Source organism: Macrobrachium nipponense, chromosome 13, assembly GCF_015104395.2.
Source record: "Macrobrachium nipponense isolate FS-2020 chromosome 13, ASM1510439v2, whole genome shotgun sequence".
Lineage (NCBI taxonomy): Eukaryota > Metazoa > Arthropoda > Malacostraca > Decapoda > Palaemonidae > Macrobrachium > Macrobrachium nipponense.
The window spans coordinates 29,992,167-30,013,904 of record NC_087206.1 but is presented as its reverse complement, the minus strand read 5'-3'; the positions used below and the strand labels follow the sequence as shown (position 1 = coordinate 30,013,904).

Below are 21,738 nucleotides of genomic sequence, written 5' to 3'. Positions count from 1 at the left end.
TTCCAGTCCAGTACTTTCTAAGATCCTCAAAGTTCATATGTTGGAAATAATTAATTGAGGTGGCTACTCCCCTGATATCATGTGCTTTTGGGAATACTCAGGGTTGGCTTGTTTAATGAGTAAAGGATTTGCTGTCTAATGCCTTTAACTGATAAAGTACCACCTTTTTCTCTCATGAAGAGAGCACCTGAGGATCTAGAAGAAGTACGAGATAGAAAGGCTCTAAGAGTTGATACTGGGCAGAGAGAAGGATCCTGCGGAAGTGGGATAACCTTCCAAGGGCCCACCTTGCAAGAGGATCTTCATTTTTGGCTAAAAAGCTACGATCCGGAGCAAGTAGAACTTGCGCCTGATGGGAGGAATTCCACATGACCCCGTCCCATGGACCGGCTAGCAGCCGACAGTTCTGAAATTCTAGCTCCTGAGGCTAGGCTTAATAAGAATAATGTCTTCCTCAGGAGCATTATGAATGTACAAGATGAGTTGTCAGTATCTGAAGCTAGTTTGAGGACGTCATTTAAGAACCATGAAACTGTAGTAGGCCTCTGGGAAGGTCTAAGTCTAGCACAGGCTTTAGGGATAGATGTGAAATAAGATTCAGTCAAATCTATCTGAAAACCTACTTGAAAGATTTTCTTCAAAGCCGATTTATGAGTGGTAATCGTGCTAGCAGCTAGACCTTTTTTCAATAATGGATCTGAAAAAGGATATAGCCAAATTAACTGTCATGGTTGTAGTGTTCGATTCTCTCAAGAAAGATGCTAATTTTTTAACAGCTGAGTCGTATTGTCTAATGTTGACTCTCTCTTATCTGATTCTAGGAAGAGAATATTCTGTGGATCAATGTCAGCATCTTTATTAGCCGCAAACTTCATGAAGTCCATAAAGTTAGGGTCTGGAGAGTTCCTGAGGAAGCGAACACAGTCCTCATTTGTACTGATTGTGATAGTTTGGGATTGGGGATCCGTTGAGGTCGGAGACCCAATTCCAAGAGAAGAGGATACCAGTTGCTCTTGGGCCAGTCCGGTGCAATCAGAGCTACTATCCCTTTGAAAGACCTTAGTTTGTCTAGGACTTTCAAGAGAAGATTCACTGGAGGAAAAACATAAAATTCTCCTCCACTGATTCCAATCTAACGACAGGGCGTCCGTGGCATAAGCCAGAGGGTCCAGGTTGGGGGCCACATAGCAAGGGAGCTTGTGGTTCGCTTGTGAGGCGAAGAGATCCACTTGGAGACCTGGGACTCTTCGGCTTACCCACTGGAATGACCCGACGTCCAGAGACCACTCTGATTCCAGAGGAACTGACCGGGACAGAGCGTCTGCTATCACATTCCTTACTCCTGCCAGGTGAGTGGCAGACAGATGCCATTTGTGTTTGTTTGTTTTGCTAATGCAAAGATGGCTATCAACATGGTTCACATGTTCCCATTTTTTTTGGATTTGGACCCTCCTCTGTTGATGCAATGAACTACCACTGCACTGTCCAAAACTAGCCTTAGATGAGACTTCTTCGGGGGAAGCAGTCTCTTCAGAGTAAGAAATACTGCCATTGCTTCCACACGTTTATGTGGAGCTGGCGAAATTGAACTGACCAAGTCCCCTGAACCTGTTTGAACTGAGAGTATCCACCCCACCCGGACAGGGATGCATCCGTGTGAATGGTTAGCACTGGGAGGGGATATTGAAGGGTACTTTCTTGGCTAAGTTCTTTACTTTTGACCAAGGCCGTAGTGATTGCGAAGGATCTGTGGAATTACTGACAACTTGTCTCGATATTTGGAGTTTGCTTTTGACCGCCAAATTCGATTTATATCTTTCAGCCTTGCTTTCAGAAGGATATCTGTTACCGAAGCAAACTGAAGAGACCCTAGGATTCTCTCCTGGTTTCTTCTTGACGATTGTTTGCATTTGAGGAATTGCCTGACAGATTTTGCTATTCCTTCCGTTTGGCCACTGGAATTGATAGATTGTGGGAAGACAAATCCATTGGATTCCTAGCCATTGAAAACGAGATTCCGGAGTAAGTCTGGATTTCGTTTTGTTTATCTGGAACCCCAGATGTTCCAGAAAGTGAACTACCTTTTTGGTAGCTTCGAGACATTCCTCGACTGTTGGTGCCCAGATCAACCAATCGTCGACGGTATTGCCGCTATCCATGATTCCCTGAGCTCTCAATTGTTGTACAAACCATTCTGCTATCTTTGTGAATACCCTGGGGGCTACATTCAGACCGAAGGGCATCACTTTGAATGAGAATGTCTGATTCCCTAGCCTGAAGCCTAGGTAATGGGCGGAAGTGCCTGGCTATAGGGATATGATAGTATGCGTCTGTAAGATCGATGGAGCATGTGACGGCTCCACGCGGAAGTAAGGTCCTTACTTGCGAGAGGGTAAGCATCTTGAACTTGTCGCAGCGAATGAAAGAGTTTAGCTTGACAAGTCTAAGATTACCCTTCTTTTTGTTGAGCCTTTCTTTGGCACGCTGAATAAGCACCCTTGAAATTTTAGATGTTTGACTCTCGCAATAGCTCCTTTCTGAAGGAGTTCTTCCGCGTAATCTATTAATTCCTTTGACGGTACCTGATGAAATGATTTGATTGGAGGGGGATCTTTGATCCAACTCCAGCCTAATCCTTTGGACACTATGCTCTGTGCCCAATTGCTGAACCCCACCCCTGTGGCGGAAGAGGAACAGCCCTCCCTCCTACCTGGGGAGCCTCATTGCTGGATGGGCGGGTTGGCCACCACGCCCTCCTGCTGAACTGTCTACTCCTCGTGCCCCTTCCTGCGCCACGCTGACGAAAGTAACCTCTCGTCCTACCTCTCGGTTGAGAGTAGCCTTGAGCCTCATAGGCAGGGTTGAAGGCCGGCGAGATAGCGTAGGAAGTGGATGGTTGAGATTGCTGGGGCACCGAGGAGGAAAGGTTGGTTCTGTTTAGAGGTGGAAGGTTTGTCCCTGTTGAGTAACTGACTGCCTGCACAAATTGCTGCTGTTGTTGGAGTTTTTTATAAGGCTGGAACCTCTTACCAGCCTTCTTTGGTTTCTTGCCAGCAGTGGGAACGGATTCCTGTTTCCTCTTTGAGGAATACCCCCACCTAGCTCTAAGGCTCTGGTTGAGTCTAGCAGCTTCGTGGTGGACCTCGTTCACTGCGGACTCTGGGAAGAGATCCGCACCCCACATGCTTGCAGCCAAGAGTCTATTATGGCTCATGCCTGATTGTGCACTCTTGTAGGACATGCTTCCGGCAGTTCCTCCTGGCCTGGAAGAAGTCAAAAGCGTCCGTCAGAACCGTCTGGAACTGAGATTTTTGCCTTAGAATCTTAAACAGCGGTTCCGAAGCGTAGGAAAGAGCAAGCCATTTCTGTAATGAGAGGGAATTGAGGGACCTGCCAAACCTAGTTCGCGCATCGAACTCTGCCTGGATTAGGGAATCCGGCAGCCTAGGTAACTTCTCACCGAACTGGTCCATGGCGCAGTCCGGCTTGAGTTTACCCAGCGTGAATGTAGCTGGCAGGTTTTTCCCCACAATTCTCGCCCAAGGCGGGGAAGAGAGGAGAAGTAGACTCCGCCTCCCTCAACTGTGGAATGGGCATCCATCCTTGAGGACTGCCTGAAGAGACTTCTCTACCAACTTCGTGGCGAACGGAAGAGAGACCTTCCTCTTTCCGTCTGCGAAAATAGTGAAGGGACTCTTGTAGGCCTGGAGTCTAGTGTTAGTACACTCCCAATCCCTCAAGGCAGTGAACCCATTCCCGCTGGGCGTGATCTCTACTGTAAAGAACTGACTCCTTAGAGATTTTGTCTTCTCTCGTGAGAGCCTTGTTGGCGTCAAGCCTAGCATACCCGATGAAAGGCTGCGACAGACCCGGAGGTAGAACTCGAAGTCCTCAATCCTTCGAGTTCCACACTCCGGGATAGAAATCATTCCGTCCTTGAATGGAGCATAGGCAGCTACTCTCCATGTGGGTTATCCATAGAGAAAGCTGGCAAGGAGTCATAAGGTGGAAGTTGAAGAATCCCCGTGCTAGATGCAGGGGAGACTGGGGGAGGAGCCTGAGCTAGCCCAGCTACTCGGTCCTCATTCTCTCTCATTCTATTAGAGAGATCCTGGATGACTGTCCAGTTTGAGACAGACTGTTTTGACAAATTGGGCAAAACATCTGCTCAAACCGCGTTCCCAGTGCGGAAATTTGGGAGCCTACTAAGCACGCCCACCTGTTCCATCACCCCTGCTGAGACAGTAGAGGGATCGCAGGTGCTGGTGCTTGCTACCCCTGCCGGCATAGCCGGAGTGGAAGCAGCGGAGGCGGGAGAAGGCAGTGACTCGGTGGGAGTGCGAGCCTTCTCCTTCGAAGCCTTGCTTCTGGAGCTTCTTCGATTGGGAAGAGCCCGGCTTCGCCCTTCACCGCGTCGGCATAGGAAGTCGACCGACTTCCTAGCCGAAAGAAGACGAAGACGACTTCCTAGAAGGTCGACTTAGGTAAGGTCTTCGGTTCTCTCTTTCCCTTCTCCTTAGGAGGTACAGAGAGAGCGGGAGGGCGAATAGGGATCTCAGATCCCGCAAAGCCTTGGAATGGAAAGAAGCTGGAAGAAGAGGGGGGACAGGAGAAGATCCAGGAGCGCCCAAGGAAAGACCTTGGGTCCCGCCCGACATACCTACCTCAACCAACAATCCTCCCACCTACCGCCATGGGCTTCTAAGTTAAGGTCCAGGGCAGCGACGTCCGGAACCGACTCCTGTGAGGCTACGACCCAAAAAACGATTGCTGGAGGTCTTGCTGAATGGAGGCTATCAGTGGGGCAGCGGACAAGGGGTCGACGTAAACCCGTCGACTTGCCCGCGGGGAAGATCTGGATGGCCAGCTTCCTATCCAAAATGTAGGGCTGGCCCTTGGCGGCGTTTTTCCCAAAGCCGCCCACCCATGCTTTCAGGGTGGCGAGGGCGACTTCCCTCACACCGCTAGCCTAAAGAAAGGTGAGATTAGCTGCCAATTGTGGAAAGGGGTTAACAAACTTACGACTAGAAGTTGTTTTTAGTAAAATCATAAGTAAGTCTATAATGGACTTAACCCCACCCCATCTCCCAGCTGACCGACTAGGTCGTAGCATATAGCGCAGGCCTCCGGGTGCCAGACGATCAACTCGTGAAGGACGTGGCACAAGGGGCGTGGGACCTGCACTCGTCATGTCCACAGGGGTCGTAAAGCGTCGCATTACAAGCTGGACCTGGCAGTTGGTAGCCTGTAAGTGAAAAGTACATGAGTACTAAGTAAACACTTACAGCCTAACATATGCTCCGCTGGTGCCGGAGCGGTAAAGTTAGATAAAAACCAGAGCCCCGCCAAAATACTGTGGTAACCAGGTTGGAAGATAGGCTATGGCTCCGCCGATGGCGGAAGCACAAGAAATCAACCAACTAGAGTGGTGTAATGGAAACCACGACGGAAGGTGGCGGGGATGGTGATAAAATAATAATAATAACACACAATTCATTGTAAAATATCTATAATATATTATAATTAGGGTATATATCATTAAAATAACAGAACTAAAACAACTTCTCTCCGCCCGTCTACTAGCAGAGTGCGTAGGTAAGGGTAAGCTCCCTTCCGGTAGCGGGGGAGAGATATAAGGATATAGTAGGCAAGCAACCGACCACTCGTAGTGCCCACCCTGCCCGCTAGCGGAGCCAGTAACCTATAACCAAAGGTGCCCCGGCTGCGACGGAAGGCTCCTTTCGTATCGTAAGGGAGGTGGCTGAGCAACTGGGGAGGGGAGGAGGAAGGTCCCGGCGAAACACGGCGGGAGCGAGAAAAAGAGGGATGGCCTACTCCTCCCCGCCTCACCAACTACCCGCATGGAGACCCGGTACCTCATAGTGGTCGCCCTATGCCCCCCGCTGGGAGGACCCCTGGACACCTCCGAAAGAGTGAGAGAAGGCGATGAGGTTGTCATAACAACCAAGGGGTCCCCCAGCTCCTCCCTATATCAGAGAGGGAGGGAGGGGCAGGGTAAGGTGCTATGGAACACGTGACCGCAAGTGGCCTAGGCCGCGAGCAACACAACCGTGGTAGGGCCACGTGGACCAAGCTGTACCAATACATGGAAACAAGGCAGCACCTAGGCTAGCCTAACACCCTAAATAAGTAAATAAAATTACATCGAAGGTGGAAGAGACACTTTTAGTAAAAGAGAAAGAAGCCCAGGAGGAGGCAGACTGTTCCAAGAAACAGGAGCCTACTCGGAGCCAGCGATAGCCGATGTAGAGCAAGAGCCGGGATGCTGGGTGGGGCCAGAAATAAAAATAATAGCCCTAAATACCAAGCTAAGAGAATGGTAGGATGCTTGAACTAGCTAAAACTCGATGTAAAACAATGAAAGTGATAACTTAAGCTCATAAGTATAAGAAGTCCCAGTAATGAGGACCGGGAATTCTTACGAGGCGCATGGCAGCCACGAGACAACCGGGGAACCGTATATGACCTATTTAAGAGGAAAATACTGGTACCCGGAAGATAAAAAGGGGGTAAAATATTACTTATGAGTTACTTAACTTAGCCGTGGCAATTGCAGAGCGTTCCATCTTCGAAAATAAGGATAAATCCAGATAAAGCACAAAACAAGGAAAAATGCGTCTTGTATGAAGCGCTAAAATTTAAGGATGTCCGCTAGGGGCGCTGCTGTCCGTTGGCGTCCTCTAGTAGTAGTAGTAGAGGCTGCATCGCCCGTTGGTATCAGCTCCTCTCATCTTTGGGGGATTCTGACAGGAAGTTCTAATTGGTGTTTGGCTCGTGGATAGTGCTTCACACTCGCCCCTTTATCATACCGACACTTCTTTTTAAGAGTGAGCGAGTCAGTTTTACTGACATTTTCTTATTTTGTTTTTCTCTGGTAATTTTAGGCTAATTTTACCTAGAAAGAATGATATTAAGGATACTTTCATAGGCCGACACGAGCTGAGCCCAGAAAGATATGTTTTGTTCATGAAACTTACCTGACAGATATATATATAGCTGTATTCTCCGAATCCGACAGAATTTCAAAATTCGCTGGCACTACGCAGTGGGCGGCCAGGTGGTGGTACCCATTCCCGCCGCTGGGAGGCGGATATCAGGAACTATTCCCATTTTCTATTCATATTTTTTTTCTGTCGCCGGTCGGTAAACAACTGTTTACAGACCTCCGCCTAGGATTTTGAAACTTCAGTTAGCCGCTTAAGTATCCTAAATTATTCTTACGATTATTGACTTGGATTTGTGGCTAGGCATACGCTATCGTAAATTTTTTCATTGCATTTGATGTCTGAGGCTAGTTAGCCTAGTTTCAGATTTTGTTGTCTTGCATGATGGTGAAGCTACCGGAACTTTCGGTAGACACTCGCTTAGTGTATATGGCGCTTACTTGTTTTCTTTGCATAAGTTCAATGTAATTAGTGTAATGTGTGACTGATTACGGAAGAAGTAGGATTCATGTACGCATTTTAGAGCGTGTTAGAATCAGAGTTTTCCTCCACAGTAAAACAGGAAGTTAGAAATAATGAACCTTCTAACCTCCTGTAGATTTTATTTTGCCTAACCCTGTGGTATGGCTTACGGGCCTAGAAGAAGTGTCTGCTAGAGGATTACATCAAGTAATCTTAGGGGACTAAAGTGCTCGCTCTCCAATCAGTGTTGTGAAGGTGTAGTGCCCCCTTGTGTTTGTGGAGGGGGCGTCAGATCGGCCCCATAATGCCTCTAGGCCTGGACCTCTGTCGGACTCCCAGGACTCAGGGAGAGGGCATGTCGAAAGCCGCAAGAGGGTTACGGGGGGCTCCCCACCGATCTGGCGTCCCTTCGGCAGAACCTGTTGACGCTTCCCAGGCTGCTAAAGATCGTGCACGCGCACGAATCTTGAAGGATTGCTTCTAGTACCTCCGAGGCGTCCTCCCCGCGCAAGGGTTTTGGAGCTCTCGGAAGGACTCGCGCGCCCTCTAAGAAGCTTTAGAGAAGAGGACGCTTCACGTCCTCTCTCTCGTTAGGAGGGAACGTCAGATCGGCCCCATAACGCCTCTAGGCCTAGACCTCTGTCGGACTCCCAGAAACCAGGGAGAGGGCATGTCAAAAGCCGAAGGAGGGTTACGGGTTTTTCATGCTGATCTGGCTTCTTTCGGCAGGTCCCTGTTGTCGCTTCCCAGGCTGCCCGAAGATCGAGCACGTGCACGAAGCTTCAAGGGTTGTTTCTCGGCCTCCGATGGCATCCGGCATCCTCACACAGGGGTTGGGGCTCTCGGAAGGACTCGCACCCCCTAAAGAAGCTTTAGAGAAGAGGACGCTTCATGTCCTCTCTCTCGTCACGAGAGGATGAGGAGTAAAGAGACCACATTTACCCTTTTAGAAGAATGCACTGGCTCTTTTCTAAGGGACATTTAAGGAGGCTCATTCATCTTGCCAGAAGAAGTGATTTGAGCCTCCTGCGAGTGAACGCTCATGTATATATCATTTATACATTATTAAGGAGGCTCATTCATCTTTCCAGAAGAGTGATTTGAGCCTCCTGCGAGTGACCGCTCATGTATACATCATTTATACATTATTAAGGAGGCTCATTCATCTTGCCAGGAGTGATTTGAGCCCCCTGAGAGTGAACGTCAGTATACTCATTTATACATTATTAAAGAGGCTCATTCATCTTGCCAGAAGAGTGATTTGAGCTCCCTGCGAGTGAACGCTCATGTATATCGCTCATATATATCACTTGTATTATTAAGGAGGTTCATTCATCTTGCCAGAAGAGTGATTTGAGCCTCCTGCGATGAACGCTCATGAAGTTAGAGCTGTTTCAACCTCGCTAGCATTCCAAAAGAATTTGGTAATCAAGGACATTCTTGATTCCACCTTTTGGAGGAGCAACTCAGTATTCGTTCTCCTCTCCTCATGGCGCTCCGTATACGTTATGTAACGTTCGCTTTACTTCGAAAAGCAAGCTGATAAGTTTGACGGCCGGCAAGCTGCTTTGCACAGTCAAACAAACTTATGTCTCTGGTCGGCATAAGAAGGGCAATTTAGACGTGAGGAAGCTTTTGGAGGTGCTCGACGTCCTATAAGTAGAGACATTCTCCAGGACGCTTCGGCAAGCACCTTGCGGAGACGAAAGCCATACGTCTTCCTTTAGTGTTCACACTCTTCAGGAGCAGCGTGCGGCTCTCCATGGAGACTCGCATGAGGACGTCCTTAAAAATATTCAACGTCATACGCAAACGCGGTTCGTCATAACATTGAGATGTTGGCAAGGTCGCTCGCCAGACGCCTCTTGGCGGCCTTGCATGCATCAAGGCGGACTCAACGAGTTCCTTTTCCTTCTGGAAACGGTCGTTCAAAGAACGACTTGGTGTTCTCACTGCTCAGACACGCGCTCGTAGCTAAGCAGGACGTTTTGAGGACGCTCAGCAGGACGCTAAGCAGGACGCTTTTGAGGACGCTCGGCAGGACGCTTTTGAGGACGCTCAGCAGGACGCTTTCCAGGACGCTTTGAGGACGCTTTTGTGCACATTCGCCAGGACGCTTCGGTGGAAGCTCGGCAGGACGCTTTGCGAGAGAAAAGACTTGTAGAAGCGTTTTTATTTGCTGTTCAGGACGTTTCTTAGGACGCTTGACGCTTTATAAACGCTCGTCAAGAGGAGGTTTTTTCAGGACTCTCCACAGGACATTCCTTTACAGAAATTTTTAAAAAGGATTCGGAGTTAGCGGAGAGACATACCCGAATTTTTTCTTCGATCCCTCTTTCCTCTTCATCGATTTCTCTGAGAATCGGGAAGATTATATACTCGGATTCCTGGGTGACTTTCCGTATGTCATGTTAAAGGGTTTTCCCTATTAGCAAAGTGCTAATAGTTTTGTCTAGTAAGGACGTTTTCCCCATTGTCAACGATACTAAAGCGTTGTCATTTAAGTGGGGGACCCCTCATAAATGGGGTAGTTTCTCATTGACATAGATTTTAACGTTTTTATCGTTTAAGCGGATAAACTCATTAACAAATTTCGAAGAGCTCTCATTCATTTTCAGAGGCTCATCCGGGAGTAAGAAAAAGACTTGTAGACTAGATCCAGGAAGTCTTATGTCCAATATCATAAGAACTTTGAACGGTCCTTTTCGATCCTCGGTTCTCTCTTGATGATCTCTATTCGAATATTACTCCTTTTCTTGGCAAAGAGTCCAAGGAGTTCTTTTAAAAAGTCTCATTCATTAGAACGTGACAGTCGTTTTCCTTTCTTTCTCTCTTCCTCGTCGAGGAAAGATGTAGTAGAGAATTCGATGTTCAAATTACTACAATACTTACGTAGTTTATCTTTGCGTCATTTTGCTAACGCATGGGTCAAGTCATATACGCATATAGTATTTACCTCTGCGGATAGAAGCCGAAAGAACTGTTGTTCTAATGTATTTATTTGACACTCCCTTCAACCTTCCAAGAGTTTTCGGAGTAAGAATAACTATTCAGGTATTGTTACGACAACACCAACTCAGATTCTGTATTTAGCGAATTTTTGTTTCGTTTAAATATGCCTGCTTGAGAGTTTCCTTTTGCTCGATAATTTCATACCTATCCCTTCGTAAAAGGAGTAGCTGGCAACTCAGGCAGATAGTGCGAGACGATGAACAAGGCTGCTGTTACTGTGATGTGATCTACGCAGTACCGGCTAGCTCGGTGTCATGCGCGTTTGGTTGCGTCTCTCTGCAATACAATCATGGATTTTAGCCTCGGGTTGAGGAAATTTCTAGTAATCATGAATGAACATGCCTTCCGTTTACTTAGAAAATTTCAACAAGATATCTCTTATACTTGTTCGGTGCGGGTTTACCGCACGGTAACAGATCTCTGTACGAATCTACCGCGGCATAGCACTATAATAATGCTCTCCTGCTTATGCAAAGTGCAGCCTTATTTAGGGAAGGAAGCAGGCTGAGTGAGGGAATGGTGGATGAGTTTGCTGGGGACCATTTCCTCGCTGGAGAAGCTTGTTTTCCCTGAATAAACAGCAATTCAGACCTCTACAATTTTTCCTCACGAAGAAATTGGAATAACATCAAAGATCTTGTAATAATTCTAATTTTCTCTCAACGGCTTGAGGATCACCTCGGGTGATAGCGAGAGGGTGCCAGACATCCGAACAGAGGAACAGATGTTCTGGCACATTGTCTGAAAGAATTGGAAGCCAAATTGGTCGGCTCTCCAGTTCCTCGAAGGGTGAGTTTGGATCGAGTGGCCCAAATCATCTCGGATAATTTCTCAGCTCTTTCATAGCTCAAGAACAGAGAATTGGTATGGGGCTTGGGCACGGAACGTAACGGTCCTCAAGAGGTTCGTTAAACTAGTGCACGTCCGTCGGGTCTTCTCGATCGAAGGCAACAACTACTGACGTCTGAGTAATCCTCACTTAGAAGTATTTCGAAAGTGAGGAGAGACTGAGGGCGTCTTTCGTTAAGTTTTTTCGTAATTTTGAAGACGAAGGAGCTTCCTCTTAAGTTGTTCCCTTATTCATGATCCTAGAGGATTAGCTTTTAGTCGCCACATGTGCCTCTAAGAGGTTGGATTCACAGAGGTCAGGTAATTTCATCGAATTGTCCAAAGACCCTTCCCGAGAGAATCGGTGTAATCTAACTTCGTCACTTAGTGAAGTATCTAATATCTCTCCTCTCTGAGTCTGAAGGCGTTCAGACTATCGAGAAGCGATAAGATCTTCTAGATAATGGCAGTCTCTTGGCCAAGGCAAAGCAGTGCTGCTATTTTCAGTGTTTCAATCGGAGCGGGCCCGTTTCTGGATAGTGAAGGGAAATGACTGTTCCTCCAACTCGACCTCTGTGAATTTCTTTATGGTTCTATCTTTCCGTATGAAGTACGAGATAAGATAGAAGTCCTAACTATTGTAGAATATTGCAAATAAATGTTGTTGACGGCCTCTAGGCTCAGAGATTCGGTTCTGTCAAACAACAAAGCTTCACGATCTTTGAGGTCTGGGGAGATCTTGAAATTCTCTGGATCGCAGGTTCCGGCATGGAACTTAGACGTAGTCTGAGTTTCTGATGCCAAAAGCATTTTCGAACCTATCCTTTCTGCGAACTTGAATTACTACGTGACCAGAAAGGCTAACATTTCTAACCGCTCTAGCCACGGCAAAGAGGGTTAGTGAGCTTTTAGCTATCATCAGAGGTTTTAGCTTTAAAGGACATAATGCGGTCTGTCCTCTAAGCCTTCCGTTCTTGATAAGAACGAAAACCTGTCTAACCCTTGACCCGAAGGTTTGGAGACCAAGGGTATGGCACAAATTATTGGGCAAAGGCATTAGAGAGTCCTGTGCCCTGTCGGGTCTCTCAAGTTTTATCTTAATAAAACTATAGTAAGTCGAGGTCAACGGACAATCTGCGGTGTTCCGTAAAAGACCAGACTGGTTCATGTCCAAGAACACCCTGGCATTATAGTCAAGGAGTTCTTTTAAGAAGTCTCATTCATTATGTTTGCATAAAGATTTGAGATTTTTTCTTAATATGAATGCTCAAGAGGTGAGGGCGCGGCCTCGGAAGCATTTCAACAGAAGCCATGACACTCAGTAACATCCTGAGTGCCACGCTTTAGCGAAGCAACTCTCTGTGTTCGCTTCACACTCCCGACGGGATGTGAAGACGACATTTGAGATCTGTAAGTCGCTAGGACCATACATATCCGTAGATATATTATTGGGGGCAGCAAGCAACACGAATCCTATCCTATAGAAAAGGGATAGGTTGCTTTTAACTTTGAAGGGTTGGTCGCTTGAGGCGCGTTCCTTTTCTTTAGCCTAGAAGTTATGGAACTAACTTTAATAGGTTAGGTCAGGTGGTGGTTTTAAGCTTCGTTGCCCTCAGAAGTATGGTCATATGGTCTAGTCACATTGTGGTCACGCCCCTGTTGACAGATCATCTAGAGCGCACCAGCATTACAGGTCTCTACCTCGCTGGCAACTCTAGTAACGCAGAAGCAGACTTTAGTGACAGTAATCATGAAGTCGGCTATGCTAACAGGTGAGGAACCAAGATGTATATCATCAACTTAATTTAGTTTCCCAAAAATCCTATTCTGTCTCTTCCCACCATCCGAAGGTGGGATTCAGCTATATATATATCTGTCAGGTAAGTTTCATGAACAAAATGTTATTGTTATAATACAATTAAGTTTGTTCATACTTACCTGGCAGATATATATAATTAAAGTGCCCACCCACCTCCCCTCAGAGACAGTGGCACTGATAAATATGAATAGAAAATGGGAATAGTTCCCTGATCCGCCTCCCAGCGGCGGAATGGGTACCACCACCTGGCCGCCCACTGCGTGTGCCGCGAATTTTGAAATTCTGTCGGACTTCGGAGAATACAGCTATATATATATCTGCCAGGTAAGTATGAACAAACTTAATTGTATTATAACAATAACATTTTTAATAATTTTGCTATAAATCATAGAAAAACTTCATGATAAAATTTGAATATAGCTCATATGGATGCTCAGAGTCTGGAGACCAGTAAGAGTCCTGATTTATGGTTAATTTAAAATAAAAAGTGACATGAACCATTATTCTGCTCAGGAGATTTACACCCCTGAAATATATTTTACATTTTGTGGTATCATATGTGGCTCAAATAGTAGTGAATATCATGTAATTTGAAAGGTAATTTATCATACTTTTACACTGTTTAAGCAGAAATTTAATTTGTTCTCAGATTAATCATGAATGTTTGAAAATAGAATAAGCATTTCTTTCATTAAAGCTATCTTTTACTTTTAGTATAATTTTTGTTTGTTTTTTAAACAAATTGTGATAAAGCTCAGCCCTTTAGCTTTAAAATGAAATCAAATATGTACATTAATGTAGCATGAAGTATCATGTTACATAGAGCGACCAAAGAAAAATATTGCTGTGCATTATTTCTCGTTCAGTGAAGGGTGTGGTCTGGGATTGACAGAATTTGACCACTGCCCCAATTCCTCAAAGGATTAAGCAGTATACAGTATGTATTTTTTATATGATTAAGTACTGTATGATGATATTCTATATCTTAGTGAATTACACTTCTACCCTTTGATTTAGTTTTTAATCTCTTATTTTAGAATTAATGTTGATTGTTTTCTTTCCAGGTTTTGATCTTGTAATTGGGACATGTCTGGTAACCCTTCTGCTGGACCACAGAATTCGTCTCTCAGTCAGTACTTCGATCAGAGTAGTAGTAGTATTTTTGATCAGATCTCTCAAGCTGCTGAAGATGTTGCTCCAGGATGTGTCAATGAACAGCTGCCAGGTGGGGTAGATACCTCTACCCAGGCACTTAATCAGGGGTATGGTCCTCACACAGAAACCCAGCAATTCCTAGATCCATCATCCTTTGCTCCACCAGGAAACCTTCCTAAGGCTCCACTTACCATCACATCATGTCCTCCGGGTGCTCAACAAAATAATGTATCAAATTTGAATATTACTGCTGGTGGATTAAAGACACCAAATAATCAGAATGTCCCTCAGCAAGCATCAGATTTTCCTCCAGGTGTTGGAAATAGCCAATTAAGAGTTGCTGTACCAGTCCAGTCATCACAACTGACTCAGAATGCCCCATCTATTCTGTCTCCTGGTCCATTAACACCTCAGTTTAATCAAGGTGGCCAGAAATTTTTACATTCCACACCTGTTTCATCACAGAGCACTGCTTATCCCCCACATTCCTTAAGGCCTCTAACTCCTGGTCAACCTGCAATGATGATGAGTATGTCTGCATCAATGCTTGTTACTGATACTTCTCCAAATGCAAGTATGGACATGGAAGCCACTACTGTAAAGTTTCGTCAGGCTAGTCTTGAAGAGACTTCTCCAATGGCTTCATCCCAGGCTGTACAGGCAAACAGTGGTGGTGCCTCTTTAGGTATTGTACCTGTCACAAATACCTTAACAAGTGTGCCCATAGGGATGATAACACCTTCCATACCTAAAAATCAAGCAGCTTCTTTGCAAGACCCATCAAATGATAAGTCTAATCAGAGTGAGTCAAAACTTTATAAATATTTCAACAACAAGACAGCAAGTCCTTTTGATAACATTACATCTCCAGCATCTGTAGGTGGTGGGAATGATTCTGCAATGATGAATCCTGTGTATATGTCACCAACAGATAACTTCAACATAAGTAATGCCATTCCATCTCCAGATTCCTTCTTAACACCAGCAACAGAGCAGGATGTCTTTACAGCAAGCCTTCTTTCTAGTGATGCTGATCGAAGACACGATGCTTGGATACCCTCTGAAAGTACGAAACAAGCTCTGGGTGCCATGGCAACAAACCCTCCTGGGACATACTTCCCTGAAAAGGAACTTTTAACAATGCCAGGGATTGCTATTAAAGAAGACTTTGTAAGTATTGTACTGCAATGTCATTGCATTATACAGACTTGTTTGGCCTTGAAGAATGAGACCTTTATGCTAAGTAAATTTGTTTTTATCTTACATTGTTGTTGGTCTCTATGTATGTGTATAATTGTTCCTACACAAATACAAATCATCACTGTTTATACAGGAAAAACCTTCAGCCCGAGGTGGGAGACAGTCATTGAGCTTGGTAACAAGGTTATCAACTATTAGTTATGAGGAGAGTGAGGGACTACCTCTCACTTACCTTCTATTATTAGTAATATTTTCTTCAGCCATCATTGTGTGAGTACATAATACTACATTCAGCATGACTGGTAAGTTGGACTTGAGTTTTTTGATTTCCAGAAGTAGTGTCTTGTTCATATGGGAACAAACCTTCGGTCTTAACAATAGGATAATTTCTAGCGCCTAGCTGGATCCGGTTAAAAAGCAGATGAAAGCAAGGAATCTTGTGAAATGTGGCAACACATGCGTAGATCGGGTGAAGAGTAGTCAAGGACCACGCACCTATGCCAGTCTTTTCTTTGACCGCCTGGGCGAGAGTTGTGTTTACCTCTCTTGGCCTTTTCCTGGTTCATTGCCCGTTTTGTTTCTTTTAGCATGTGTGTGTGTTTTTGCCTGGTATTATGGCTGCTTCTGCTCCTTCACGGCGTCAGCGTATGTGCCCCGGAGTCCCTGGTTTTCCGTGTTCTTGTTTTTTGGCTTCAGCAGCGACCAAACCTCACATCACATGAGTAGGTGTCATTCGAATTTTTGTACTATTACGAATCCTTGCATGGAATGCCGGGCGAGGCCTCAGGAGCAGTGGAGGAAGTTTTATGGCAAGAGGGAATATCGGAGAGTCTCGACTCTTCCTTCTTGGGAAGGCTTTGCTCCTTATTCCCAATGTTTCGTCTCCCGCAGTAGTCAACCCCCATACAGACGGGTCCGGCTTATGACGTTCCGAGGTTACGACGCTTTTTCTTAAATATTCATAGAAAAATCCGCCCTGGGTTACAACGCTTGTTCCAAGTATACGACGCTGACGCTTCCGACACTCCGAGTTAACGCTTTTAAAAAACGCATACTATGATAAGAATCCTTTATAGTTTAGCACAGTATATTAATAAAAATAAGTTTTTGGTTAGATTACAACAAAAAGTTTGAGGTTATGATGATTTTCGACACTTTATGTCGTATTTTTTTAATTTTCTTAGTGACGCCTCATATGCGGAACTAGTTTCCAAGCGAATGAATACACTAGCTTGGGATGCGCAGTTTATAACAGTCCAAAAGCGCAAATAATGAAAAAATCATTGCTTGTTTCCAGTATACATAATTAACAAAACTAAGTTTCTGGTTAGATTACAACGCAAATTCCAAGGTTACGACGGTTTTTTATGCCTTTTAACGATACTTCATACGCAGAACTAGTTTCTGAGCGGAGGGCGCATAAATTAATTTACGCTATTAAACTGTATGGTAACCATAGTCAAGGATAAGGAACGCATTCTCAAACAGTATACATATCTTTATACAAAAAAAACAGCAAAATATCATTGAAACATTATTTGTTCCGATACGTAATACAAACCCTCGGTCCTTTAACAATAGGAAGGTAACTAGCGGCAGCTGGGACGGTCGTAAGCTTCGAACAAGGGGAGAACGGTAGTTAACTGCTTGTCCGATCGTGCGCGCGCCGCGCGCCCGGGCGGTGAAGAATCACTTTTGCTTTCGGCCGTGGTGTGACAGGACGTGTTCGTCATCGCTCTGCCTGCTATTTTCGTCGTGTGCTTTGGATTTTGTTCATGAAACTTACCTGTCAGATATATATATAGCTGTATTTTCTGAAGTCCGACAGAATTTTAAAAACTTCCGACACACGCAGTGGTCGGCCAGGTGGTTAGTACCCATTCCCGCCGCTGGGAGGCGGGTATCAGGAACCATTCCCATTTTCTATTCATAATTTTTCTGTCGCTGGTGCTGAAAACACCTGTTTTCAGTACCTCCGTCTTAGGATTTTGGAAACTTCATTGCCGCTAAGTATCCTAATTGTCTTTTGATTTATTTACTTGGATTTGTGGGATTTGTGGCTAGGCATACGCTATCTTAAATTGATTTGACTTTGATTCCCTTTTTGCATAAAATATCTGAATCTAGTTAGGCTAGTTTCAGACGGGGTTGTCTGCAAAGATAGGGGTGGCTACCGAAAGCTTCGGTAGATCCGCACTTGGTATGTACGAGGGTATGGGTCTTGCTTCTTTGTTGAGATTTGTCATGTAAGGAGTGTGAGACTTTGTCTATTCCGTAAGGAAGACGTATGATTCGTATGTACGCAATTAATCAGTAACAAAAGTCAGGGTAGTGAACCTGCTAACCTTCCTGTAGACTTTATTTTGCCTAACCTGTAGTATGGCCTACGGGCTATGAATATGTCTACGAGAGGTGCTGCTCGCTCTCCTTCATTGCTGTGAAGTGCTACTTCTGTAATTGTTACTCCTAACCCTGCAGTGTTGCCTTCGGGCCCTAAGCAGTGTCGGTAGAGGAATTGCCCTTTCTCTGATACTCTTTCGATTCGTATCTTAGAATCGAAAGTGCTTGCTTTAGAGAGTAAAATAAATTTAAGTTGCCACTACCGCAGTCAAGACTTTGCGATAAGGCAGTTACGGGTTATGTAAGGCTCGATGTCCTGCACGTCAGGACTCTCGGCAACGTTCAGTGGGATTCTTGCAAAGGCACTCATCAAAAGGACGATCTTCAGGAAAAGCGCAAGACAGGACTTCCTTTGCCATACTGCCAATAAATTTTAAGCTTTAGCAGGCATAGTTGTTGATACGGGAGAGGAAGCTGGTTGGAGAGTTTTCTTCCTCTTCCCAGGATAATTTTGCAAGCTTTTTAGCCCATCTGAAAGGGGTTTTTCAGATGATAGATTTTGTTAGTTTCTAGTCGGGGACTACGCTGCCGAATTGAACATCGTCGTTCTACCTGCCGTAAGCCCAGTCTCTTAACAGGATTCTTGCCCCTTCCTCGTTTGAGACGGGAATCGGAAAAATTAAATGCTTGACTCCCTGGATTACGTTTTGTCAATTCAGTGACTTTCCCATTGACAATATACTTTCTTGTTTTGTCAAGTAAGTGGGTATCCCTCATTGACAAAATATCTCTTTGTCCCGTAAATGGGTTAGTTCTCATTGACAAACATCTCATTAACTTGATATTGCGTAAGCGAATAAAGCTCTTATTGACAAGATTCGGAAGAGCTCTCATTCGTCATTCGCAGACTCGTACAAGAAATAGACTTGTAGACTACGTCAATGAACGCTTATGTCCAGTAACATAAGAAGCTTGAGCTGACTGCTTCGATTCTCTTAAGTTTTGTTCATGAAACTTGCCTGTCAGACATGTATGTAGCTGTATTTCCGAATTCAGCTATATATATGTCTGCCAGGTAAGTATGAACAAACTTTATTGTGATATAATTTCATATTTTGCCTTGCGTTATTTTACTTCTGGTTGGTTCAAGTCATATACGCTTGCTGTAGTTACCTCTTCGGATGGCAACCGAGAGGTCTATTGTCTATTTTAAGGACATTTAAATCGTTACTCTCCCGCAGCCTTCCAGGAGTTTCCGATTTATCTTTTACCGTTGTATGGTAGTGTTCTGACGACACAAACGCATCTATATATTTAGCGTTTTGTGTTTCGCTTAAATATACCAGCTTGAGAGTCTTTCTGCTCAAAAAAATAACGGCCCACTATTTCTTCGTAGAATAGGGTAGCTGGCAACCCAGACATAAAGTTAAGAGACGACGTTCGTAAGCTGCTGGCTGCTGCTGTCACGCTGTGTCTGTCCTCCAGTCCAACCGAGCCAGTAACAGATCGGGCGCTGTCATGCGCCGTAGGTTACGTCTCTCTCTCCTGCGGGATTGACTGACTAACCGTATCTCTGTGCTGGCGGTTACGTCTCTCCTGCGGGATTGACTGACTAACTGTATCTCTGCCCTACAATCACGGACTTTAGCCTAAGATTGAGGGGATTTCTTACGTGAATGAATAAAAAACGTTGCATTCGTTTTGCCTTACTATGTTCAACAGAGTTATCTCTTAATCCTTTCGGTGCTCGTTACCGCACGGTATAGAACTACGAGTCTACCGCAACATTGCACTTTTATATGCTCTCCTGCTTAGGCAAGCGCAGCCTTATTAGGGAAGTAAGCATACTCGGGGAGGGAATGGATGAGCTTGCTGGGGACCATTTCCTTCCTGAAGGAAGTTTGTTTCCCCGAAATAGACTGCAATTCAGACCACATTTTGTTTCCTACCGGGAAACTGAAATATTATTCAAGATCTAGGAATGATTCTGAACATCTCTCATGCGTTTATCACCTGAGGTGATAGAAAGAAGGTGCCGGACATCTGGATAGGGTTTCAGATGTCCTGGATCTTAATCTGAAAGAAGTAAAAGCGATTCGGTAGTCCCTCCAGTCCTCGTAACGAGTTTTGGGAAACCAGTGGTCCAGATCAACTCTGATATTCCACAGCTCTCTCATATCTTAAGAAGTATCTTCTCTCGGTCCCTGTTCGAGTTTACGAGAAAGCCTATTATAACAACAGGCGTAGAATGTAACGATCCTCTAGAGGTTCGTTACAGGATTGCAAAAGTCCGTACGAATCGTCTAGATCGACGGCAGCAACTATTGACTTCCGAGTGGAATCTTTCTTTAGAAGTAAGTTGAGAGTTGTGGAGACTTTAGGGACGCCCTTTCATTCTTCTCTTCGATATGTTGAGGACGAAGAGGCTTCTTCTTTTCTGCTCCCTTATTCTCGATCCGGGATCGGTACCATTAAACGCCATCCTATGATATTGAACGGGGATGGATATTTAGTCTCTTTTTCCCCTTTTTTCAATCGCTTAGGAAATGTAATAAGAGGATTTATGACGTCACAGGGAGCGACAATGACGCTGATCGCCCCATGTTGGCCTTCAGGATCCTGGATTCACAGAGGTCACATACTTCCTAGTTCACTTTCCAAGGACCTTTTCCGAGAGAGTCGGTCTACTCTAACTCGAAAGGTACCTATAACTACCTATATACATCTCCGCTCTGAGTCTGACTACGTTCAGGCTATCGAGATGTTGACACGAATAAGATTACCGTCTTCCATTTCCGTCTGAAGAATGGGATAAGCTGGCAGTCACAACTATTAAAGAATACGCAATATGTTGTTGACGGCATTTGGGCTCAGAGATTTGCGTCTGTCAAACAACAAAGCCCTTCACGATCTTTGAGTTCTGTGGAATCTCGAACCTCGCTCATCATCTACTTTTTGTCTCACCTGTTTTCTCGGAGTCAGACACTCGTGCGAGATCAGGCGACATATAGTAGCCCTGAGTTTCTTGGTTTCTTGTTGACGAAGTCGGTTGCGTTTATACACCCCCGATGATCGTGTAACATGAGACCAGGTTGGACTGTCAGGCATTCTTCCTTCGGGACTGAATCGCCTTTTTGCTCCCTCGCTTCCTTTCTCCTGGCACCAGAAGCTCGAGTCAGGAGTTGATTCGCTGACTGACGTTGGGTTGCGTTGATACACCCCCAAGGTTGCTTAAGTTGAATCGCCCAGGCAGTCCAGACACTCATCCTTCAGCGAAGAATAGTGCCTTATGGTCTTCAGGGTACAGCCTTGCTGTCCTTGATTCGTCTGACTGGTCAACTGGTCGGTCACCTGACTTTAGTACAGACGGACTGACTGTGCATGTCCAGATCGAAGCTTTCAATATGGAACTTAGACGTAGTCTGAAGTTCTTGATGTCAAAGCATTCGAACCTCTCCTACCTGTTTAACTTCTTGCATGTGATCAGGAAGGCCTTCTTCTAACCACCCTAGATACGACAAAGAGGGTTAGTGAGATTTTAAGCCATCGTCACAAGTTTTGGCTTTAGAGAACACAAGGCGGTGTGCTCTCTAACCCTTCCGTTGTGGCCTAAGAATGGTAACCCGTTTTGTCCTTGGGCCAGGAGCTTGGAAGCAAGGATGGCACAAGTTAGTGGGCAGGAGCCAGAGAGAGTCCTGTGCCCTGTCGGGTCTCTCCAGTTTATCTACATAAAACTCAAGAAAGTCGAAGTCATTCGGGCAATCTGCAGTGTTCCGAAAAAAGACCAGACTTGCCCATATCGAAGAACAGCCTGGCTTTAGTGTTAAGGAGTTCTTTCAAAAATGCTCCTTCATTGTGTTTGCACAAAGATTTGAAATCTTTTTTATCTGAATGCTCACGAGGTGAGGGCGCGGCCTCGGAAGCATTTCAACAGAGCATGGCACTCAGCAACATCCT

General features: G+C 45.2%; 1 protein-coding gene across 1 annotated transcript in view; it reads left to right on the top strand.

Annotated features, from left to right (window-relative positions):
• LOC135225712 (trafficking protein particle complex subunit 12-like) overlaps positions 1–21,738 on the top strand; it is a 135,699-nt gene that overhangs the window by 46,264 nt on the left and 67,697 nt on the right. Inside the window, exon 2 of the mRNA XM_064265080.1 lies at positions 14,151–15,411. Within this exon, the coding sequence (XP_064121150.1) occupies positions 14,173–15,411 (1,239 nt within the window). The 5' untranslated portion in view covers positions 14,151–14,172. The remainder of the gene's footprint in view (positions 1–14,150; positions 15,412–21,738) is intronic.